General features: G+C 51.9%; 1 protein-coding gene across 1 annotated transcript in view; it reads right to left on the bottom strand.

Annotated features, from left to right (window-relative positions):
- otop2 (otopetrin 2) overlaps window positions 1-3312 on the bottom strand; it is a 39257-nt gene extending 35945 nt beyond the window's left edge. The window contains exon 1 of the mRNA XM_085964083.1: window positions 2931-3312. Within this exon, the coding sequence (XP_085820209.1) occupies window positions 2931-3312 (382 nt within the window). The remainder of the gene's footprint in view (window positions 1-2930) is intronic.
- Between the last annotated feature and the right edge of the window lie 18542 nt (window positions 3313-21854).

Genomic DNA, 21854 nt, shown 5'->3' with positions numbered 1-21854 from the left:
GCCTCAAGAAAGAGGTGACGTCGGGCTTTAAGAGAGGGAACGGAGCCCTCCACTGGACCCTGTTCAGCCAGCGCTGTCCTGAGCGCGATGGCCACCACTGCCCCGGAAGCCTGCCTCCAGCCCACTCCTGCCGGTCCCTGGGGTTGGCGAGGGTAAGTAGGGAGAGAAATCGGGTAGCTACCCCTGCGACACTAATGTCATTTACATGTGGCGGGAACATCTGGGCTGGGGCGGTCTACTCCCCTGGGGCAGGGGTGAATGTGATGGTTGGCATCCAACCCGAACTTTCCTTCATGTTTGAATTTTCCGATTTTGGGCGGGGTGAAACAATACCCTTAACAATCCTTCCTTCTTCTGCATCAGTTCCTCTACTCAGGGCTGAATGCTGGGGGGAAGGGGGAGGGGGCGGGGAGCAGTGAGACACTTACGAGCGACATTACATTGCCACAGTCCATGTACATGGGCCGAGGGAAGAGATTAAATGAGTGGGTAGAGTCCGTGATAGGAGAGAGTGTACATGGGCTGTGGGAGGAGATTAAATGGGTGGGTAGGGTCTGTGATAGGGTGGAGTGTGTACATGGGCTGTGGGAGGAGATTTAATGGGTGGGTAGGGTCTGTGATAGGGGAGAGTGTACATGGGCTGTGGGAGGAGATTAAATGGGTGGGTAGTGTCTTTGATAGGGTGGAGTGTACATGGGCTGTGGGAGGAGATTTAATGGGTGGGTAGGGTCTGTGATAGGGTGGAGTGTCCACGGGCTGTGGGAGGAGATTAAATGGGTGGGTAGGGTCTGTGATAGGGTGGAGTGTGTACATGGGCTGTGTGAGGAGATTAAATGGGCGGGTAGGGTCTGTGATAGGGGAGAGTGTCCACGGGCTGTGGGAGGAGATTCAATGGGTGGGTAGTGTCTGTGATAGGGTGGAGTGTACATGGGCTGTGGGAGGAGATTCAATGGGTGGGTAGTGTCTGTGATAGGGTGGAGTGTACACAGGCTGTGGGAGGAGATTAAATGGGTGGGTAGGGTCTGTGATAGGGTGGAGTGTACATGGGCTGTGGGAGGAGATTCAATGGGTGGGTAGTGTCTGTGATAGGGTGGAGTGTACACAGGCTGTGGGAGGAGATTAAATGGGTGGGTAAGGTCTGTGATAGGGTGGAGTGTCCATGGGCTGTGGGAGGAGATTAAATGGGTGGGTAGGGTCTGTGATAGGGTGGAGTGTACATGGGCTGTGGGAGGAGATTCAATGGGTGGGTAGTGTCTGTGATAGGGTGGAGTGTCCACGGGCTGTGTGAGGAGATTAAATGGGTGGGTAGGGTCTGTGATAGGGTGGAGTGTACATGGGCTGTGGGAGGAGATTAAATGGGTGGGTAGGGTCTGTGATAGGGGAGAGTGTACATGGGCTGTGGGAGGAGATTAAATGGGTGGGTAGTGTCTGTGATAGGGTGGAGTGTCCACGGGCTGTGGGAGGAGATTAAATGGGTGGGTAGGGTCTGTGATAGGTTGGAGTGTCCATGGGCTGTGGGAGGAGATTAAATGGGTGGGTAGTGTCTGTGATAGGGTGGAGTGTACATGGGCTGTGGGAGATTGAATGGGTGGGTAGGGTCTGTGATAGGGTGGAGTGTACATGGGCTGTGGGAGGAGATTCAATGGGTGGGTAGGGTCTGTGATAGGGTGGAGTGTCCATGGGCTGTGGGAGGAGATTAAATGGGTGGGTAGAGTCTGTGATAGGGGAGAGTGTACATGGGCTGTGGGAGGAGATTAAATGGGTGGGTAGGGTCTGTGATAGGGTGGAGTGTCCACGGGCTGTGTGAGGAGATTAAATGGGTGGGTAGTGTCTGTGATAGGGGAGAGTGTACATGGGCTGTGGGAGGAGATTAAATGGGTGGGTAGAGTCTGTGATAGGATGGAGTGTACATGGGTTGTGTGAGGAGATTCAATGGGTGGGTAGGGTCTGTGATAGGGTGGAGTGTCCATGGGCTGTGGGAGGAGATTAAATGGGTGGGTAGGGTCTGTGATAGGGTGGAGTGTACACGGGCTGTGGGAGGAGATTCAATGGGTGGGTAGTGTCTGTGATAGGGTGGAGTGTCCATGGGCTGTGGGAGGAGATTCAATGGGTGGGTAGTGTCTGTGATAGGGTGGAGTGTACATGGGCTGTGGGAGGAGATTAAATGGGTGGGTAGTGTCTGTGATAGGGTGGAGTGTCCACGGGCTGTGTGAGGAGATTAAATGGGTGGGTAGGGTCTGTGATAGGGGAGTGTGTACATGGGCTGTGGGAGAAGATTAAATGGGTGGGTAGTGTCTGTGATAGGGTGGAGTGTCCACGGGCTGTGTGAGGAGATTAAATGGGTGGGTAGGGTCTGTGATAGGGGAGTGTGTACATGGGCTGTGGGAGGAGATTAAATGGGTGGGTAGTGTCTGTGATAGGGTGGAGTGTGTACATGGGCTGTGGGAGGAGATTAAATGGGCGGGTAGGGTCTGTGATAGGGTGGAGTGTACATGGGCTGTGGGAGGAGATTCAATGGGTGGGTAGAGTCTGTGATAGGGTGGAGTGTGTACATGGGCTGTGGGAGGAGATTCAATGGGTGGGTAGAGTCTGTGATAGGGTGGAGTGTGTACATGGGCTGTGGGAGGAGATTCAATGGGTGGGTAGGGTCTGTGATAGTGTGGAGTGTACATGGGCTGTGGGAGGAGATTCAATGGGTGGGTAGTGTCTGTGATAGGGTGGAGTGTACATGGGCTGTGGGAGGAGATTCAATGGGTGGGTAGGGTCTGTGATAGGGTGGAGTGTGTACATGGGCTGTGGGAGGAATGGGACTGATGATCCTTTCTTGCTGTTTTATGTAACTATCAATGGGATGAAATATGTTCGATTATTTCCAGTAAATTGTAGACTATGACGGATTTATTACAGGTGCAGATGTTGGAGTTCCCTACCTCTCAGCCACACGGCTCCTGCATGGGAATCCTTGTAAAGAACAGCATGTTTCTGTCGGGCTGTGCAGAAAATATAGAACAGCATCCAGCCGAGAGTTAAGGCCATCACGACAGTGAGCGATATCAGGACCTGCTCCTGACCCACTGCCACGTCACTGAAAGCACCTCCACAGATCAGAGCACCAACCAGGAAGAAAATGTTGATGGCTAGCAGGCCAGAAAGCAGCCTGCCTCCTTGAGTTTCGGGCTTGTTGGGCTGGGTTTGCGGCGAAGCTGGGAAGGTATGGTCATTGCAAAACCGCCATTCATTCCCCAACTCTTCTTGTTGTGATGGTGCTGCCTCATTTGTGATGTCGCTCCTGTTGATCATTTCTTCGGCCATTCTGTGGTGCTTCGGAACTTGTTGATGAACATAAAGAACTTTCAGCAACAAGAAAAGGCCCAACAAACCCAAATATTTTCAACAGATCAGCACCATCTTCTCAACAAATACTGAACCCATTCTTTATAAACCATATCCCGAATCCCTTCTCACCGTATCCCCAGTCCCTTCTCACCGTATCCCCAATCCCTTCTCACCGTATCCCCAATCCCTTCTCACCGTATCCCCCAATCCCTTCTCACCGTATCCCCAATCCCTTCTCACCGTATCCCCAGTCCCTTCTCACCGTATCCCCAATCCCCACTCACCGTATCCCCAATCCCTTCTCACCGTATCCCCAGTCCCCTCTCACCGTATCCCCAATCCCTTCTCACCGTATCCCCAATCCCTTCGCACCGTATCCCCAATCCCTTCTCACCGTATCCCCAATCCCTTCTCACCGTATCCCCAATCCCTTCTCACCGTATCTCCAGTCCCTTCTCACCGTATCCCCAATCCCTTCTCACCGTATCTCCAGTCCCTTCTCACCGTATCCCCAATCCCTTCTCACCGTATCCCCAATCCCTTCTCACCGTATCCCCAATCCCTTCTCACCGTATCCCCAATCCCTTCTCACCGTATCCCCAGTCCCTTCTCACCGTATCCCCAATCCCTTCGCACCGTATCCCCAATCCCTTCTCACCGTATCCCCAATCCCTTCTCACCGTATCCCCAATCCCTTCTCACCGTATCCCCAGTCCCTTCTCACCGTATCCCCAATCCCTTCTCACCGTATCCCCAATCCCTTCTCACCGTATCCCCAATCCCTTCTCACCGTATCCCCAATCCCTTCTCACCGTATCCCCAATCCCTTCTCACCGTATCCCCCAATCCCTTCTCACCGTATCCCCAATCCCTTCTCACCGTATCCCCAATCCCTTCTCACCGTATCCCCAATCCCTTCGCACCGTATCCCCAATCCCTTCTCACCGTATCCCCAATCCCTTCACACCGTATCCCCAATCCCTTCTCACCGTATCCCCAGTCCCTTCTCACCGTATCTCCAGTCCCTTCTCACCGTATCTCCAGTCCCTTCTCACCGTATCCCCAGTCCCTTCTCACCGTATCTCCAGTCCCTTCTCACCGTATCCCCAATCCCTTCTCACCGTATCCCCAGTCCCTTCTCACCGTATCCCCAATCCCTTCTCACCGTATCCCCAATCCCTTCTCACCGTATCCCCAGTCCCTTCTCACCGTATCCCCAGTCCCTTCTCACCGTATCCCCAATCCCTTCTCACCGTATCCCCAGTCCCTTCTCACCGTATCTCCAATCCCTTCTCACCGTATCCCCAATCCCTTCTCACCGTATCCCCAGTCCCTTCTCACCGTATCCCCAATCCCTTCTCACCGTATCGCCAATCCCTTCGCACCGTATCCCCAATCCCTTCTCACCGTATCCCCAATCCCTTCACACCGTATCCCCAATCCCTTCTCACCGTATCCCCAGTCCCTTCTCACCGTATCCCCAATCCCTTCACACCGTATCCCCAATCCCTTCTCACCGTATCCCCAGTCCCTTCTCACCGTATCCCCAGTCCCTTCTCACCGTATCCCCAATCCCTTCTCACCGTATCCCCAATCCCTTCGCACCGTATCCCCAATCCCTTCTCACCGTATCCCCAATCCCTTCACACCGTATCCCCAATCCCTTCTCACCGTATCCCCAGTCCCTTCTCACCGTATCTCCAGTCCCTTCTCACCGTATCCCCAATCCCTTCTCACCGTATCCCCAGTCCCTTCTCACCGTATCCCCAATCCCTTCTCACCGTATCCCCAGTCCCTTCTCACCGTATCTCCAATCCCTTCTCACCGTATCCCCAATCCCTTCTCACCGTATCCCCAGTCCCTTCTCACCGTATCTCCAATCCCTTCTCACCGTATCCCCAATCCCTTCTCACCGTATCCCCAATCCCTTCTCACCGTATCTCCAATCCCTTCTCACCGTATCCCCAATCCCTTCTCACCGTATCTCCAATCCCTTCTCACCGTATCCCCAATCCCTTCCCACCGTATCCCCAGTCCCTTCTCACCGTATCCCCAATCCCTTCTCACCGTATCCCCAATCCCTTCTCACCGTATCCCCAATCCCTTCTCACCGTATCCCCAATCCCTTCTCACCGTATCCCCAATCCCTTCTCACCGTATCCCCAATCCCTTCTCACCGTATCCCCAGTCCCTTCTCACCGTATCCCCAATCCCTTCTCACCGTATCTCCAATCCCTTCTCACCGAACCCCCAATCCCTTCTCACCGTATCCCCAGTCCCTTCTCACCGTATCCCCAATCCCTTCGCACCGTATCTCCAATCCCTTCTCACCGTATCCCCAATCCCTTCTCACCGTATCCCCAATCCCCTCTCACCATATCCCCAATCCCTTCTCACCGTATCCCCAGTCCCTTCTCACCGTATCCCCAGTCCCTTCTCACCGTATCCCCAGTCCCTTCTCACCGTATCCCCAGTCCCTTCTCACCGTATCCCCAATCCCTTCGCACCGTATCTCCAATCCCTTCTCACCGTATCCCCAATCCCTTCTCACCGTATCCCCAGTCCCTTCTCACCGTACCCCCAGTCCCTTCTCACCGTATCCCCAGTCCCTTCTCACCGTATCCCCAGTCCCTTCTCACCGTATCCCCAATCCATTCTCACCGTATCCCCAATCCCTTCTCACCGTATCCCCAATCCCTTCTCACCGTATCCCCAGTCCCTTCTCACCGTATCCCCAATCCCTTCTCACCGTATCCCCAGTCCCTTCTCACCGTATCCCCAATCCCTTCTCACCGTATCCCCAATCCCTTCTCACCGTATCCCCAGTCCCTTCTCACCGTATCCCCAGTCCCTTCTCACCGTATTCCCAATCCCTTCTCACCGTATCCCCAATCCCTTCTCACCGTATCCCCAATCCCTTCTCACCGTATCCCCAATCCCTTCTCACCGTATCCCCAATCCCTTCTCACCGTATCCCCAGTCCCTTCTCACCGTATCTCCAATCCCTTCTCACCGTATCCCCAATCCCTTCTCACCGTATCCCCAATCCCTTCTCACCGTATCCCCAATCCCTTCTCACCGTATCCCCAATCCCTTCTCACCGTATCCCCAATCCCTTCTCACCGTATCCCCAATCCCTTCTCACCGTATCCCCAGTCCCTTCTCACCGTATCCCCAATCCCTTCTCACCGTATCCCCAATCCCTTCTCACCGTATCCCCAATCCCTTCTCACCGTATCCCCAATCCCTTCTCACCGTATCCCCAATCCCTTCTCACCGTATCCCCAGTCCCTTCTCACCATATCCCCAACCCCTTCTCACCGTATCCCCAGTATCTTCTCACCGTATCCCCAATCCCTTCTCACCATATCCCCAATCCCTTCTCACCGTATCCCCAATCCCTTCTCACCATATCCCCAATCCCTTCTCACCGTATCCCCAGTCCCTTCTCACCATATCCCCAATCCCTTCTCACCGTATCCCCAGTCCCTTCTCACCATATCCCCAATCCCTTCTCACCATATCCCCAATCCCTTCTCACCGTATCCCCAATCCCTTCTCACCATATCCCCAATCCCTTCTCACCGTATCCCCAGTCCCTTCTCACCATATCCCCAACCCCTTCTCACCGTATCCCCAGTATCTTCTCACCGTATCCCCAGTCCCCTCTCACCGTATCCCCAATCCCTTCTCACCGTATCCCCAATCCCTTCTCACCGTATCCCCAGTCCCTTCTCACCGTATCCCCAATCCCTTCTCACCGTATCCCCAATCCCTTCTCACCATATCCCCAATCCCTTCTCACCGTATCCCCAGTCCCTTCTCACCATATCCCCAATCCCTTCTCACCGTATCCCCAGTCCCCTCTCACCGTATCTCCAATCCCTTCTCACCGTATCCCCAGTCCCCTCTCACCGTATCCCCAGTCCCCTCTCACCGTATCCCCAGTCCCCTCTCACCGTATCCCCAGTCCCCTCTCACCGTATCCCCAGCCCCTTCTCACCGTATCCCCAGTCCCCTCTCACCGTATCCCCAATCCCTTCTCACCGTATCCCCAATCCCTTCTCACCGTATCCCCAGTCCCTTCTCACCGTATCCCCAGTCCCTTCTCACCGTATCCCCAGTCCCTTCTCACCGTATCCCCAGTCCCCTCTCACCGTATCCCCAGCCCCTTCTCACCGTATCCCCAGTCCCCTCTCACCGTATCTCCAATCCCTTCTCACCGTATCCCCAGTCCCCTCTCACCGTATCCCCAATCCCTTCTCACCGTATCCCCAATCCCTTCTCACCGTATCCCCAGTCCCTTCTCACCGTATCCCCAGTCCCTTCTCACCGTATCCCCAATCCCTTCTCACCGTATCCCCAGTCCCTTCTCACCGTATCTCCAATCCCTTCTCACCGTATCCCCAATCCCTTCTCACCGTATCCCCAGTCCCTTCTCACCGTATCCCCAATCCCTTCTCACCGTATCGCCAATCCCTTCGCACCGTATCCCCAATCCCTTCTCACCGTATCCCCAATCCCTTCACACCGTATCCCCAATCCCTTCTCACCGTATCCCCAGTCCCTTCTCACCGTATCCCCAATCCCTTCACACCGTATCCCCAATCCCTTCTCACCGTATCCCCAGTCCCTTCTCACCGTATCCCCAGTCCCTTCTCACCGTATCCCCAATCCCTTCTCACCGTATCCCCAATCCCTTCGCACCGTATCCCCAATCCCTTCTCACCGTATCCCCAATCCCTTCACACCGTATCCCCAATCCCTTCTCACCGTATCCCCAGTCCCTTCTCACCGTATCTCCAGTCCCTTCTCACCGTATCCCCAATCCCTTCTCACCGTATCCCCAGTCCCTTCTCACCGTATCCCCAATCCCTTCTCACCGTATCCCCAGTCCCTTCTCACCGTATCTCCAATCCCTTCTCACCGTATCCCCAATCCCTTCTCACCGTATCCCCAGTCCCTTCTCACCGTATCTCCAATCCCTTCTCACCGTATCCCCAATCCCTTCTCACCGTATCCCCAATCCCTTCTCACCGTATCTCCAATCCCTTCTCACCGTATCCCCAATCCCTTCTCACCGTATCTCCAATCCCTTCTCACCGTATCCCCAATCCCTTCCCACCGTATCCCCAGTCCCTTCTCACCGTATCCCCAATCCCTTCTCACCGTATCCCCAATCCCTTCTCACCGTATCCCCAATCCCTTCTCACCGTATCCCCAATCCCTTCTCACCGTATCCCCAATCCCTTCTCACCGTATCCCCAGTCCCTTCTCACCGTATCCCCAATCCCTTCTCACCGTATCTCCAATCCCTTCTCACCGAACCCCCAATCCCTTCTCACCGTATCCCCAGTCCCTTCTCACCGTATCCCCAATCCCTTCGCACCGTATCTCCAATCCCTTCTCACCGTATCCCCAATCCCTTCTCACCGTATCCCCAATCCCCTCTCACCATATCCCCAATCCCTTCTCACCATATCCCCAGTCCCTTCTCACCGTATCCCCAGTCCCTTCTCACCGTATCCCCAGTCCCTTCTCACCGTATCCCCAGTCCCTTCTCACCGTATCCCCAATCCCTTCGCACCGTATCTCCAATCCCTTCTCACCGTATCCCCAATCCCTTCTCACCGTATCCCCAGTCCCTTCTCACCGTACCCCCAGTCCCTTCTCACCGTATCCCCAGTCCCTTCTCACCGTATCCCCAGTCCCTTCTCACCATATCCCCAATCCATTCTCACCGTATCCCCAATCCCTTCTCACCGTATCCCCAATCCCTTCTCACCGTATCCCCAGTCCCTTCTCACCGTATCCCCAATCCCTTCTCACCGTATCCCCAGTCCCTTCTCACCGTATCCCCAATCCCTTCTCACCGTATCCCCAATCCCTTCTCACCGTATCCCCAGTCCCTTCTCACCGTATCCCCAGTCCCTTCTCACCGTATTCCCAATCCCTTCTCACCGTATCCCCAATCCCTTCTCACCGTATCCCCAATCCCTTCTCACCGTATCCCCAATCCCTTCTCACCGTATCCCCAATCCCTTCTCACCGTATCCCCAGTCCCTTCTCACCGTATCTCCAATCCCTTCTCACCGTATCCCCAATCCCTTCTCACCGTATCCCCAATCCCTTCTCACCGTATCCCCAATCCCTTCTCACCGTATCCCCAATCCCTTCTCACCGTATCCCCAATCCCTTCTCACCGTATCCCCAATCCCTTCTCACCGTATCCCCAGTCCCTTCTCACCGTATCCCCAATCCCTTCTCAACGTATCCCCAATCCCTTCTCACCGTATCCCCAATCCCTTCTCACCGTATCCCCAATCCCTTCTCACCGTATCCCCAATCCCTTCTCACCGTATCCCCAATCCCTTCTCACCGTATCCCCAGTCCCTTCTCACCGTATCCCCAATCCCTTCTCACCGTATCCCCAATCCCTTCTCACCGTATCCCCAGTCCCTTCTCACCGTATCCCCAATCCCTTCTCACCGTATCCCCAATCCCTTCTCACCGTATCCCCAGTCCCTTCTCACCGTATCCCCAATCCCTTCTCACCGTATCCCCAATCCCTTCTCACCGTATCCCCAATCCCTTCTCACCGTATCCCCAGTCCCTTCTCACCGTATCCCCAGTCCCTTCTCACCGTATCCCCAATCCCTTCTCACCGTATCCCCAATCCCTTTTCACCGTACCTCCAGTCCCTTCTCACCGTATCCCCAATCCCTTCTCACCGTATCCCCAGTCCCTTCTCACCGTATCCCCAGTCCCTTCTCACCGTATCCCCAATCCCTTCTCACCGTATCCCCAGTCCCTTCTCACCGTATCCCCAATCCCTTCTCACCGTATCCCCAGTATCTTCTCACCGTATCCCCAGTCCCTTCTCACCGTATCCCCAGTCCCCTCTCACCGTATCCCCAGTCCCCTCTCACCGTATCCCCAATCCCTTCTCACCGTATCCCCAATCCCTTCTCACCATATCCCCAATCCCTTCTCACCGTATCCCCAGTCCCTTCTCACCATATCCCCAACCCCTTCTCACCGTATCCCCAGTATCTTCTCACCGTATCCCCAATCCCTTCTCACCATATCCCCAATCCCTTCTCACCGTATCCCCAATCCCTTCTCACCATATCCCCAATCCCTTCTCACCGTATCCCCAGTCCCTTCTCACCATATCCCCAATCCCTTCTCACCGTATCCCCAGTCCCTTCTCACCATATCCCCAATCCCTTCTCACCATATCCCCAATCCCTTCTCACCGTATCCCCAATCCCTTCTCACCATATCCCCAATCCCTTCTCACCGTATCCCCAGTCCCTTCTCACCATATCCCCAACCCCTTCTCACCGTATCCCCAGTATCTTCTCACCGTATCCCCAGTCCCCTCTCACCGTATCCCCAATCCCTTCTCACCGTATCCCCAATCCCTTCTCACCGTATCCCCAGTCCCTTCTCACCGTATCCCCAATCCCTTCTCACCGTATCCCCAATCCCTTCTCACCATATCCCCAATCCCTTCTCACCGTATCCCCAGTCCCTTCTCACCATATCCCCAATCCCTTCTCACCGTATCCCCAGTCCCCTCTCACCGTATCTCCAATCCCTTCTCACCGTATCCCCAGTCCCCTCTCACCGTATCCCCAGTCCCCTCTCACCGTATCCCCAGTCCCCTCTCACCGTATCCCCAGTCCCCTCTCACCGTATCCCCAGCCCCTTCTCACCGTATCCCCAGTCCCCTCTCACCGTATCCCCAATCCCTTCTCACCGTATCCCCAATCCCTTCTCACCGTATCCCCAGTCCCTTCTCACCGTATCCCCAGTCCCTTCTCACCGTATCCCCAGTCCCTTCTCACCGTATCCCCAGTCCCCTCTCACCGTATCCCCAGCCCCTTCTCACCGTATCCCCAGTCCCCTCTCACCGTATCTCCAATCCCTTCTCACCGTATCCCCAGTCCCCTCTCACCGTATCCCCAGTCCCCTCTCACCGTATCCCCAGCCCCTTCTCACCGTATCCCCAGTCCCCTCTCACCGTATCCCCAATCCCTTCTCACCGTATCCCCAATCCCTTCTCACCGTATCCCCAGTCCCTTCTCACCGTATCTCCAATCCCCTCTCACCGTATCCCCAATCCCCTCTCACCGTATCCCCAGTCCCCTCTCACCGTATCCCCAATCCCTTCTCACCGTATCCCCAGTCCCCTCTCACCGTATCCCCAATCCCTTCTCACCATATCCCCAGTTCCTTCTCACCGTATCCCCAGTCCCTTCTCACCGTATCTCCAGTCCCTTCTCACCGTATCCCCAGTCCCTTCTCACCGTATCCCCAGTCCCTTCTCACCGTATCCCCAGTCCCTTCTCACCGTATCCCCAGTCCCCTCTCACCGTATCCCCAATCCCTTCTCATTCCGCCCTGCAGCAAAGAATCTAATTTGAAATCATAACTTTTACGATTCTAACTGATCAGTTGAAGGACTTACCCGGGAGTGCCCAGGAGACCAGTGCCCCATTGGTTTGTGTCACAGTCCGTGATGGGTCTGAATCAGTGCAGCATTTATACCGGGCCGGGTATGAGAGTGTGGAGTTTGGCACAGGTTTACCTGCAAAGCTTCTATAAATCAGAGCGACAGCCCAATAAACTTCACACAAACATCAAACATTTGACAGGACCTAAAGTACTGGGGCCGTGTGAATTTTGGAAATGTGGCAACACTGAGGAGGATAATATATTATAGTACAATTTGTAATCAGAGATTTTGATGAATTTGTGCTCCTCAAGATAAGGAATATCAATGCAGTTGAACAGAAAGCTAGTTGTTTTTCAGGAGTTCAGGTGTAACTGTGTCTTGGAGCAATTTTTAGCGAAAGGACAAAAGTGAATCGCCTTTCTCTGTTTAGTGGTTGTAATACTCTCCGTACTGATGGAGTTATTATAGTGTAAAATTAACACATTAACAATGTTATTACAAATCACCAACAGGTTAATTAAAGTCCCCTCATGTCAGAATCAAACACTCCCAGGGCAGGTACAGCACGGGTTAGATACAGAGTAAAGCTCCCTCTACACTGTCCCATCAAACACTCCCAGGGCAGGTACAGCACGGGTTAGATACAGAGTAAAGCTCCCTCTACACTGTCCCATCAAACACTCCCAGGGCAGGTACAGCACGGGATAGATACAGAGTAAAGCTCCCTCTACACTGTCCCATCAAACACTCCCAGGGCAGGTACAGCACGGGTTAGATACAGAGTAACGTTCCATCTACAGTGTCGCTTCAAACACTCCCAGGGCAGGTACAGCACTGGTTAGCTACAGAGCAAAGCTCCCTCTACAGTGTCCCACCAACATTCCCAGGGCAGGTACACTGCGGGTTAGGTATAGAGTAAAGCTCCCTCTGCACTGTCCCATCAAAGACTCCCAGGACAGCTACAGCACGCATTACATATGGAGTAAAGCTCACTCTACACTGTCCCATCAAACACTCCCAGGGCAGGTACAACACTGGTTAGATACAGAGTAAATCTCCCTCTAAACTGCCCCATCAAACATTATCAGGGCAGGTATAGCATGTGTTAGATACAGAGTAAAGCTTCCTCTACACTGTCCCATCAAACATTCTCAGGGCGGGTACAGCACGGGTTAGATACGGAGTAAAGCTCACTCTACACTCTCCCATCAAACGCTCCCAGGGCAGGTACAGCAGGGGTTAGATACAGAGTAAAGCTCACTCTACACTGTCCCATCAAACAATCTCAGGGCAGATACAGCATGGTTTGGATACAGAGTAAATCTCTCTCTACTCTTTCCCGTCAAGCACTCCCAGGGCAGGTACAGCATGGGTTAGATTCAGAGTAAAGTTCAATCTACACTGCCCCATTAAACATTCCCAGTGCAGACACAGCACGGGTTGGATACAGAGTAAAGCTCCCTCTGCACTGTCCCATCAAACACTCCTAGGGCAGATACAGCACCGGTTGGATGCAGAGTAAAGCTCCCCCTACACTGTCGCATCAAACACTCCCAGGGCAGGTACAGCACTGGTTAGATACAGAGTAAAGCTCCCTCTACACTCTCCCATCAAACAGTCTCAGGGCATGTACAGCACGGGTTAGATACAGAGTAAAGCTCCCTCTACACTCGCCCATCAAACACACCCAGGGCATATACAGCACGGAATAGATGCAGAGTAAAGCGCCATCTGCACTGTCCCATCAAACACTACCAGGGCAGGTACATCACGGAATAGATGCAGAGTAAAGCTACCTCTACACTGTCCTATCAAACACTCCCAGGACAGGTACAGCACTGGTTAGAGACAGAATAAATCTCCCTCTACACTGTCCCACCAAACACTCCCAGGGCAGGCCCAACACTGGTTAGATACAGAGTAAAGTTCACTCTACAGTGTTCCATTAAACACTCCCAGGGCAGGCACAGCACGAGTTAGATACAGAGTAAATCTCCCTCTGCACTGTCCCATCAAACACGCCTAGGGCAGGTACAGCACGGATTAGATATGGAGTAAAGCTCACTCTACACATTCCTTTCATACAATCCCAGGGCAGGTATAGCCTGTGTTACATACAGAGTAAAGCTCCCTCTACACTGTCCCATCAAACCCTCCTAGGGCAGGTACAGCACGGGTTAGATACAGAGTAAAACTCCCTCTGCACTGTCCCATCAAACACTCCCAGGGCAGGTACAGCACTGGTTGGATACAGAGTAAAGCTCCCTCTACACTGTCCCATGAAACAATTCCAGGGCAGCTACAGCACGGGTTAGATACTGTGGTGAAATAAGTCTTATAAGTATATACCTTATTCTACCTGTGTATAGTTTCCTATTGTAATCTATTGTAACCCTGCTGTTTTCTTGGTTGGCCAGGAATGCTGATGTACTGTATACCATTCTGCTGTGCCATTGATTGTCCTGATCTGTTACTTCGCCCCTGGCTCCGCCTCCTAGTTCACTTCTGAGAAGCTGGTCAGGAGGCTAACATGTGTGTTCTGTTCTGTCCAGTTCTAAGCTATTAAAAGCCAACTGTTTGAGTTATAACTACCAGTCTCTGTAGCTATTTAAGGTATATCAGATACAAAGTAAAGCTCCCTCTACACTGTCCCATCAAACACTCCCAGGGCAGGGCCAGCACGGGTTAGGTACAGAGCAAAGCTCCCTCTACAATGTCTCACTAAACACTCCTAGGGCAGGTACAGCACGTGTTAGATACATAGTAAAGCTCCCTCTAATCAGTCCCACCAAATGCTCCCAGGGCAGCTACAGCACTGGTTAGATACAGAGTAAAGCTCCCTCTACAGTCTCCCATCAAACACTCCCAGGGCAGGTACAGCAAGGGTTAGATACAGAGTAAAGCTCCGTTTACACTGTCCCATCAAACACTCCCAGGGCAGGTACAGCGCGGGTTAGATACAGAGTAAAGCTCCCTCTACACCGTCCCATCAAACACCCCCAGGGCAGGTACAACACTGGTTAGATACAGAGTAAAGTTCCCTCTACACTGTTCCATTAAACACTCCCAGGGCAGGCACAGTACAGGTTAGATACAGAGTAAAGTTCCCTCTACACTGTCCCATCAAACACTCCCAGGGCAGGTACAACACTGGTTAGATACAGAGTAAAGTTCCCTCTACACTGTCCCATCAAACACTCCCAGGGCAGGTACAGCACGGGTTAGATACAGAGTAAACCTCCCTCTACACTGTCCCATCAAACACTCCCAGGGCAGGTACAGCACGGGTTAGATACAGAGTAAACCTCCCTCTACACAATTGCAATAACTTGCCTTTATCCAGATACAAAAGATTAACCCATGCTGTACCAGTGTGATATTTCTTTTTGTACCCCAGACAACTTTGTTAAAAATTCATTCTCAGGAAGGAATTGAGAGTCCGCTGTGCAGTGTGGGACTCGAGTTACCTGTGGGATAGGCCGGGTGGTGCTGATTGGTTCCCTTCACTGTGAGACAATTAGTGATTCACGTTGGTTTTTCCGACTTAAATGTTAAACTGAGTCCTGGTCTGCTCAGGTAGATGTTAAACCGAGGCCCTGCCTGACTTATTAGTTAGATGTTAAACCGAGGCTCTGACTGCCTTCTCAGGTAGATGTACAAGGCCCCATGACACTATTTGAAGAAGAACAGCGAATTTGTATCAAAGGTAATGCAATAATCATGGAGGACTCAATTCCAAAATTCTCAATGAATATACATTCCATTGTTGTGTGGCTACAGACGCAGCAACGGCACACCCAGCCCATTTGACTCTGCAAAGTCCTCCTCACCAATATCTGGAGACTTGTGCCAAAATTGGGAGAGCTGTCCCACAGACTAGTCAAGCAATAGCCTGACATAGTCATACTCACAGAATCATACCTTTCAGCCAATGTCCCAAACTCCTCCATCACCATCCCTGGGTATGTCCTGTCCCACCGGCAGGGCAGACTCACCAGGGGTGGCAGCACAGTGGTATACAGTCAGGAAGGAGTGACCCTGGGAGTCCTCAACATTGACTCCGGACTCCATGAAGTCTCATGGCTTCAGGTCAAGCATGGGCAAGGAAACCTCCTGCTGATTACCACCTACCGCCCTCCCTCAGCTGATGAATCAGTACTGCTCCATGTTGAACACCGCTTGGAAGAGTAGCAAGGACACAGAATACACCTTTGATTGCTGTGATTATCTCTCTGCCGAGGTGTGATAAATGGCAGTTAGAAAGATTACCTGTAAACAACTGACATTATTCTCTGACTATATAAGCTGTGTTTTTATGCATCTCTCCACTTCACCTGACGAAGGAGCAGCGCTCCGAAAGCTTGTGATTTCAAATAAAGCTGTTGGACTATAACCTGGTGTTGTGTGACTTCTTACATTTGTCCACCCCAGTCCAACTCCGGCATCTCCACACCATACTCTGAGTGGGGGACTTCAATGCCCATCACCAAGAGTGGCTCGGTAGCACCACTACTGACCGAGCTGGCAGAGTCCTGAAGGAAATAACTGCCAGTCTGGGCCTGCGACAGGTGGTGAGAGAACCAACGTGAGGGAAACACCTAATTGAATTCATCCTCACCAATCTACCTGTCGCAGATGCATCTGTCCTTGACAGCATTGGTAGCAGTGACCACCGCACAGTCATTGTGGAGACGAAGTCCCATCTTCACACCGAAGACACTCTCCATTGTGTTGTGTGGCACTACCACCGTGCTAAATGGGATTGATTTAGAACAGATCTAGCAGCTCAAAACTGGGCATCCATGAGGTGCTGTGGGCCATCAGCAGCAGCAGAATTGTATTCCACCACAATCTGTAACCTCATGGCCCGGCATATCCCTCACTCTAACATTACCATCAAGCCAGGGGACCAATCCTGGTTTAATAAGGAGTGTAGTAGAGCACGCCAGGAGCAGTACCAGGCATATGTAAAAATGAGGTGCCAACCTGGGGAAACTGCAACACAGGACTACATACATGCTAAAAAGTGGAAGCAGCATGCTATAGACAGAGCTAAGCCATCCCACAATTAACAGGTCAGATCAAAGCTCTGCAGTCCTGCCACATCCAGTAGTGAAAGATGGTGGACCATTAAACAACTAACGGGAGGGGGAGGCTCCATGAATATCTCCATCCTCAATGATGGTGGAGCTCAGCACGTGAGTGCAAAAGACAGAGGCCTAGAAATTCAGTCGCGTTTGCGCCCACTTATTGGCTATAGAGTGGTTTGCGCCGGAAGTTTTTTAGCGCCCGAAATTCAGTTGGTCCCTAACATCGGCGTTAGCCGGTAGCGCTGCGCCGGCACCGATGACGTCATCGGTGTGCGCAGCGCCCCGGTTCCAATGCTATTCCGTGCCGATGGCCAAATTCAGTTGCGGCCGCCTCGCCCGTAGCGGCCGCAAACAGCGTTTGAAAAACGGTGCCTTGCAGCTCCGAGAGGCCGGTGCATAAAGGTGGAGGGGCGGCCGGCTGCTTTCCCGGCGGCCGCCTGGCCGCACCTCCCTCCCCGGACTCCTGCACCACCCCTCCGCGGCATTGGTGTCTGACTCCCGCGAGCCCGGCACTTCTCCGTGGTGCCGGGCTCATTTGCCGGGGGAATCCAGCGGTGATCTCACGGCTGCAGGCAGCTCCTCCTTAAGAGAAGGAGGAGGCCTGCAGTACCCCAGCCTGCCGCACCGCATCGGGTGCCGCAGCGGCAGCTGGACGCCTGAAACTGACTTTCATCGCCCCAAACGAGGCGGCCAAACCCTGCAATAGCGCCCGCCTCCGTCTTGGGGCGGCGCAACTGAATTTCAGGCGGGCGCTACGGGAATCCGGGCGAACGCAAAATTTCGGGCACTAAAGACCTGGCGCGGCGATACCGAATTTTTAGCCCAGAGTGTTTGCAACCATCTTCAGCCAGAAGTGCCGAGTGGATGATCCATATCGACCTCCTCCTGAGGTCCCCACCATCACAGAAGCCAGTCTTTAGCTAATTCGATTCACTCCACGTGATATCAGGAAAGGGCTGAGTGCACTGGTTACAGCAAAGGCTGTGGGCCCCGACAACATCCCAGCTGTCGTGCTGAAGACTTGTGCTCCAGAACTAGCCGCACCTCTAGCCAAGCTGTTCCAGTACAGCTACAACACTGGCATCTACCCGACAATGTGGAAAACTGCCCAGGTATGTCCTGTCCACAAAAAGCAGGACAAATCCAATCCGGCCAATTACCGCCCCATCAGTCTACTCTCAATTATCAGCAAAGTGATGGAAGGTGTCATCAACAGTGCTATCAAGTAGTACTTACTCACCAATAACCTGCTCACCGATGCCCAGTTTGGGTTCCGCCAAGACCACTCAGCTCCCAACCTCATTACAGCCTTGGTCCAAACATGGACAAAAGAGCTGAATTCCAAAGGTGAGGTGAGAGTGACTGCCCTTGACATCAAGGCAACATTTGACCGAATGTGGCATCAAGGTGCCTTCGTAAAACTGAAATCAATGGGAATCGGGGGAAAACTCTCCACTGGCTGGAGTCATACCGAGCACAAAGGAAGATGTTGTGGTGGTTGGAGGTCAATCATCACAGCCCCAGGACATCGCTGCAGGAGTTCCTCAGGGCAGTGTCCTAGGCCCAACCATCTTCAGCTGCTTCATCAATGACCTTCCCTCCAGCATAAGGTCAGAAGTGGGGATGTTCGCTGATGACTGCACAGTGTTCAGTGCCATTCACAACTCCTGAGATAATGAAGCAGTCCATGCCCACATGCAACAAGACTTGGACGACATTGAGACTTGGGCTGTGTAAGGGGTGGTGTTTGGGTCAGCTTCGCCTCTGACTTATGAGCGGTTCGAATCGCTCCCACTCCCTTGGTTCTAGACCATGGACTTATTTGGGGGTTGTAATGAACTTGCAACAGACAACTGAGTTTGTGAAAGAACTTAGATTTTATTTGAGACAAGAATATATACACAACACAATAATCTTATCACTCTAAAAGGGGGAACACTTCGGAATATACGAGGGAGAATAACAATAGACAGAATACTTCACCCCTCCCAATCCCAGTACACTAACTAAGTTGGACTCCAGAGGGACCAGGGATAATGCTCACCAAACGACTTCCTTGATAGTTGTAGAGGTTCGCGATTTTGGGGTTCTCTAGGTGTGGCGGTTGGGGCCTGCCATACCCCGGACACGGTAGAAGACTTCACCTGCGTTGCTTTTTCAGTCTCCGCGTGTCCGCTGATGCGGTCGGGTGCGTATTGGATCTATCGGGTAAGTAACCAATTTCTTTTGGTCAGAGCTAGGGTTTAGAGTCTTTTCATCAAATCTTACCCAGGGGTAAGTCAGGATAGTTTGTAGAGTGGAAACAAACTTGCGAATCTTCGGTTTCTCCCAGGTTGGTTTCTTGTTGGTCGCGGTGGCCTTTGGTTGCCGCGAGACGTTTGATGGTGTCTTCTCCTGGCTCAGATACTCTTGTGACTTGTCGAGGATTTTGAAGTTCCCTTCTTTTTCTTCTCCGAACCGAACTCCTTGGCTGAACGAAACCGACTCCTCTCTCTTCCTTTCTCCGTCCCTCTGCGTGTGCGATGAGAATGAACATATCTCCTGAAAAAGCAGGCCCCAATGATACCATTTGAGACCTTGCTTATCTGCTCACCAAATCTTCTCTGGCCCATTGTCATTTTTGGCGGGCTCGTTAACATTAATAGTTTTGAATTCTTTAATGGGTTTCGAGCTGGTCCCACCTATCTTAATTGACTTTAAGTTGGTGTAAACTAGGTTCGGGATGGTCCATCGAAACCTAAATTGGTTTTAAAATGACTGTTTAAATTTTTGGTCCGATAATAAGTTTTGTCTTCTCCTGCTGGGGTCAGGGACCCTTTTGTTGATCAGTGGCATTTACTGCATTATGTATACTCTTGATGGCTCTGTCATTTTGGCGGGAACTGCTCTTCCGTAGGCCTATTGTCATTTATGTGGAATGCCGGAGACAGCCCAGAACATTCCCAGACAGTTTGGCCTATGCCAATACCCAAACTGCTTGTTTTACAGAGGCCCATCCCAACCCCTTTGTCGCAGCCTTCCACAGGCCTGGAATAACCAAAATCTGGGGTTTTGACTTTAAGCTCCTTTTTGTCCCAATATTCTTTAAACAGTCCAAAAATCTCTCCGTTGAGGTAATCTTCTTGGTTTGGGGGATCTGCAGAATTTTGCGAACCTTACAGCTGGGGGTAAGGTACTGACTTCGATAGAGAACTGGTTGGCAGACAGGAAGCAAAGAGTTGGAATAAACGGGTCTTTTTCTGAGTGGCAGTCAGTGACTAGTGGGGTACCGCAGGCAGAAAGGGCAGGAGGCAGCACAGGAGTAAACCTAAATATCAATAGCAAGTAGTTCAACAAATTGTTGATCGGTTGATGTATGCTGTTTAATAAATGTTTCCAAGTTGTCTGATGTTATACTGTGCTGTCTTCCAATTACTCCTGGATATCAATGTTCTGAAGCGATCTGTCTTTTGATCCATCTGCTAATATACATCTTTGTCTGCTCCACAGTAAAATTAATAAAATGCAAGCGTGAGTGCTTGGTTAGAGCTCTCTCTTGTGGTGGGGTTTATATCTGTAAGAATTAATTTCACCACCTGCCTACCTCATCATCATCATCGTCCCAAAATAATGGGACTCAAGGCGGATAAATCACCTGGACCTGATGGCTTACATCCTAGGGTCTTGAGGGAAGTAGCGGTAGGGATTGTGGATGCATTGGTAATAATTTTCCAAAACACCCTGGACTCGGCAAAGGTCCAGGCAGACTGGAAAACTGCTAATGTAACACCCTTATTTAAAAAGGGCAGTAGACAGAAGGCTGGAAACTATAGACCGGTTAGCCTAACATCTGTGGTAGGTAAAATTTTGGAGTCCATTATTAAGGAGACAGTAACAGGACATTTGGATAATCATAATTTAATAGGACAAAGTCTGTAGGGGGTTTCTCTTGCTCTTTCTGGTCTCCTACCAGGCTTTGTGCAATAATTACCCTTGAGTGGTTCGACCCACTCTCCCCTATGGTTCTAGACCTCGGACTTAGGTGCAGGGAACTGTAGTGCAGAGAAAGACTCAATAGACCAGGTTGAATAGCACGAAATGGATGCTTTTATTATTAAACAGTTTGCAGCATTATAAAATACATGTCATAAGCACAAATCAAAGCGACTACGAGCATGCACATATCTATAAACTTGATTCCATGGAAATGGGAAACACACGGCACATCGAAAAAGGGGAAACACATTACGATTACCCTTACCCTCTCCCTCCCCTAGACCTAAACTAAGTTTCGACTTGAGGAACTCGGGATCATGCTCACCACTTTCAGATTCGCAAAAAGAGGGGGTTCGCAGCCTTTTTGGCACAGCTTTCCGTCGTCACGTGAATCTGGAAACTTCTGGCGCAGCTTGTTTTTCTCTTTCTCTCAGGCGATGAGGCAGTGGACACAGCCTTGATGAGCGCTCGTCATGGCTGAATCCGTTAAAGTTATTGAAGAACTGGATGCATGGGAGACTCTGCCGCAGATGTGATGCTGAATAACTGGATGCACATGGGAGAGTTCGTTTATTTCTCTTTCCCGCCTGGCTTAGGCTATTCCAGAGAGTGTCTTCTCCTTCGGCCTGGGTCATCGATGATCTCCCGACAAACGTACCCGGGCCACCCTCCTTCGTCTTCCCGTTGTGGTTGAGCTTTGCCTGGCCGAGCTGGCTTCCCAGCCAAAAGTCTTCTCGTCGTCACCAAAGTTACGAATTGTACCGAAGAAGTGAATCGTCCTACGAATGAATCGTAGCCGTCGAGGTGAAGCACCTTACGAAACCGCCATCGAAATTCTTCTTTCCATGGACCTTTTTCAATTCATAATTATACCCTTTTGGGTCAGTCTTATCTCCCGCCAGATCATAGTCCAGTCTTTGTAATATTTTTGGCGGGCAGAAATCTCTGCAGGGGCGCTTTGTCTTGTAACGGGAGCTGGTGATAGCTTA

The sequence above is a fragment of the Somniosus microcephalus genome, chromosome 21, assembly GCF_052327205.1.
Source record: "Somniosus microcephalus isolate GS21.2 chromosome 21, FLI_Smic_1.0, whole genome shotgun sequence".
Lineage (NCBI taxonomy): Eukaryota > Metazoa > Chordata > Chondrichthyes > Squaliformes > Somniosidae > Somniosus > Somniosus microcephalus.
Note: the sequence above shows the minus strand (reverse complement) of the source record. Positions and strands in the feature narration are given on the sequence as shown.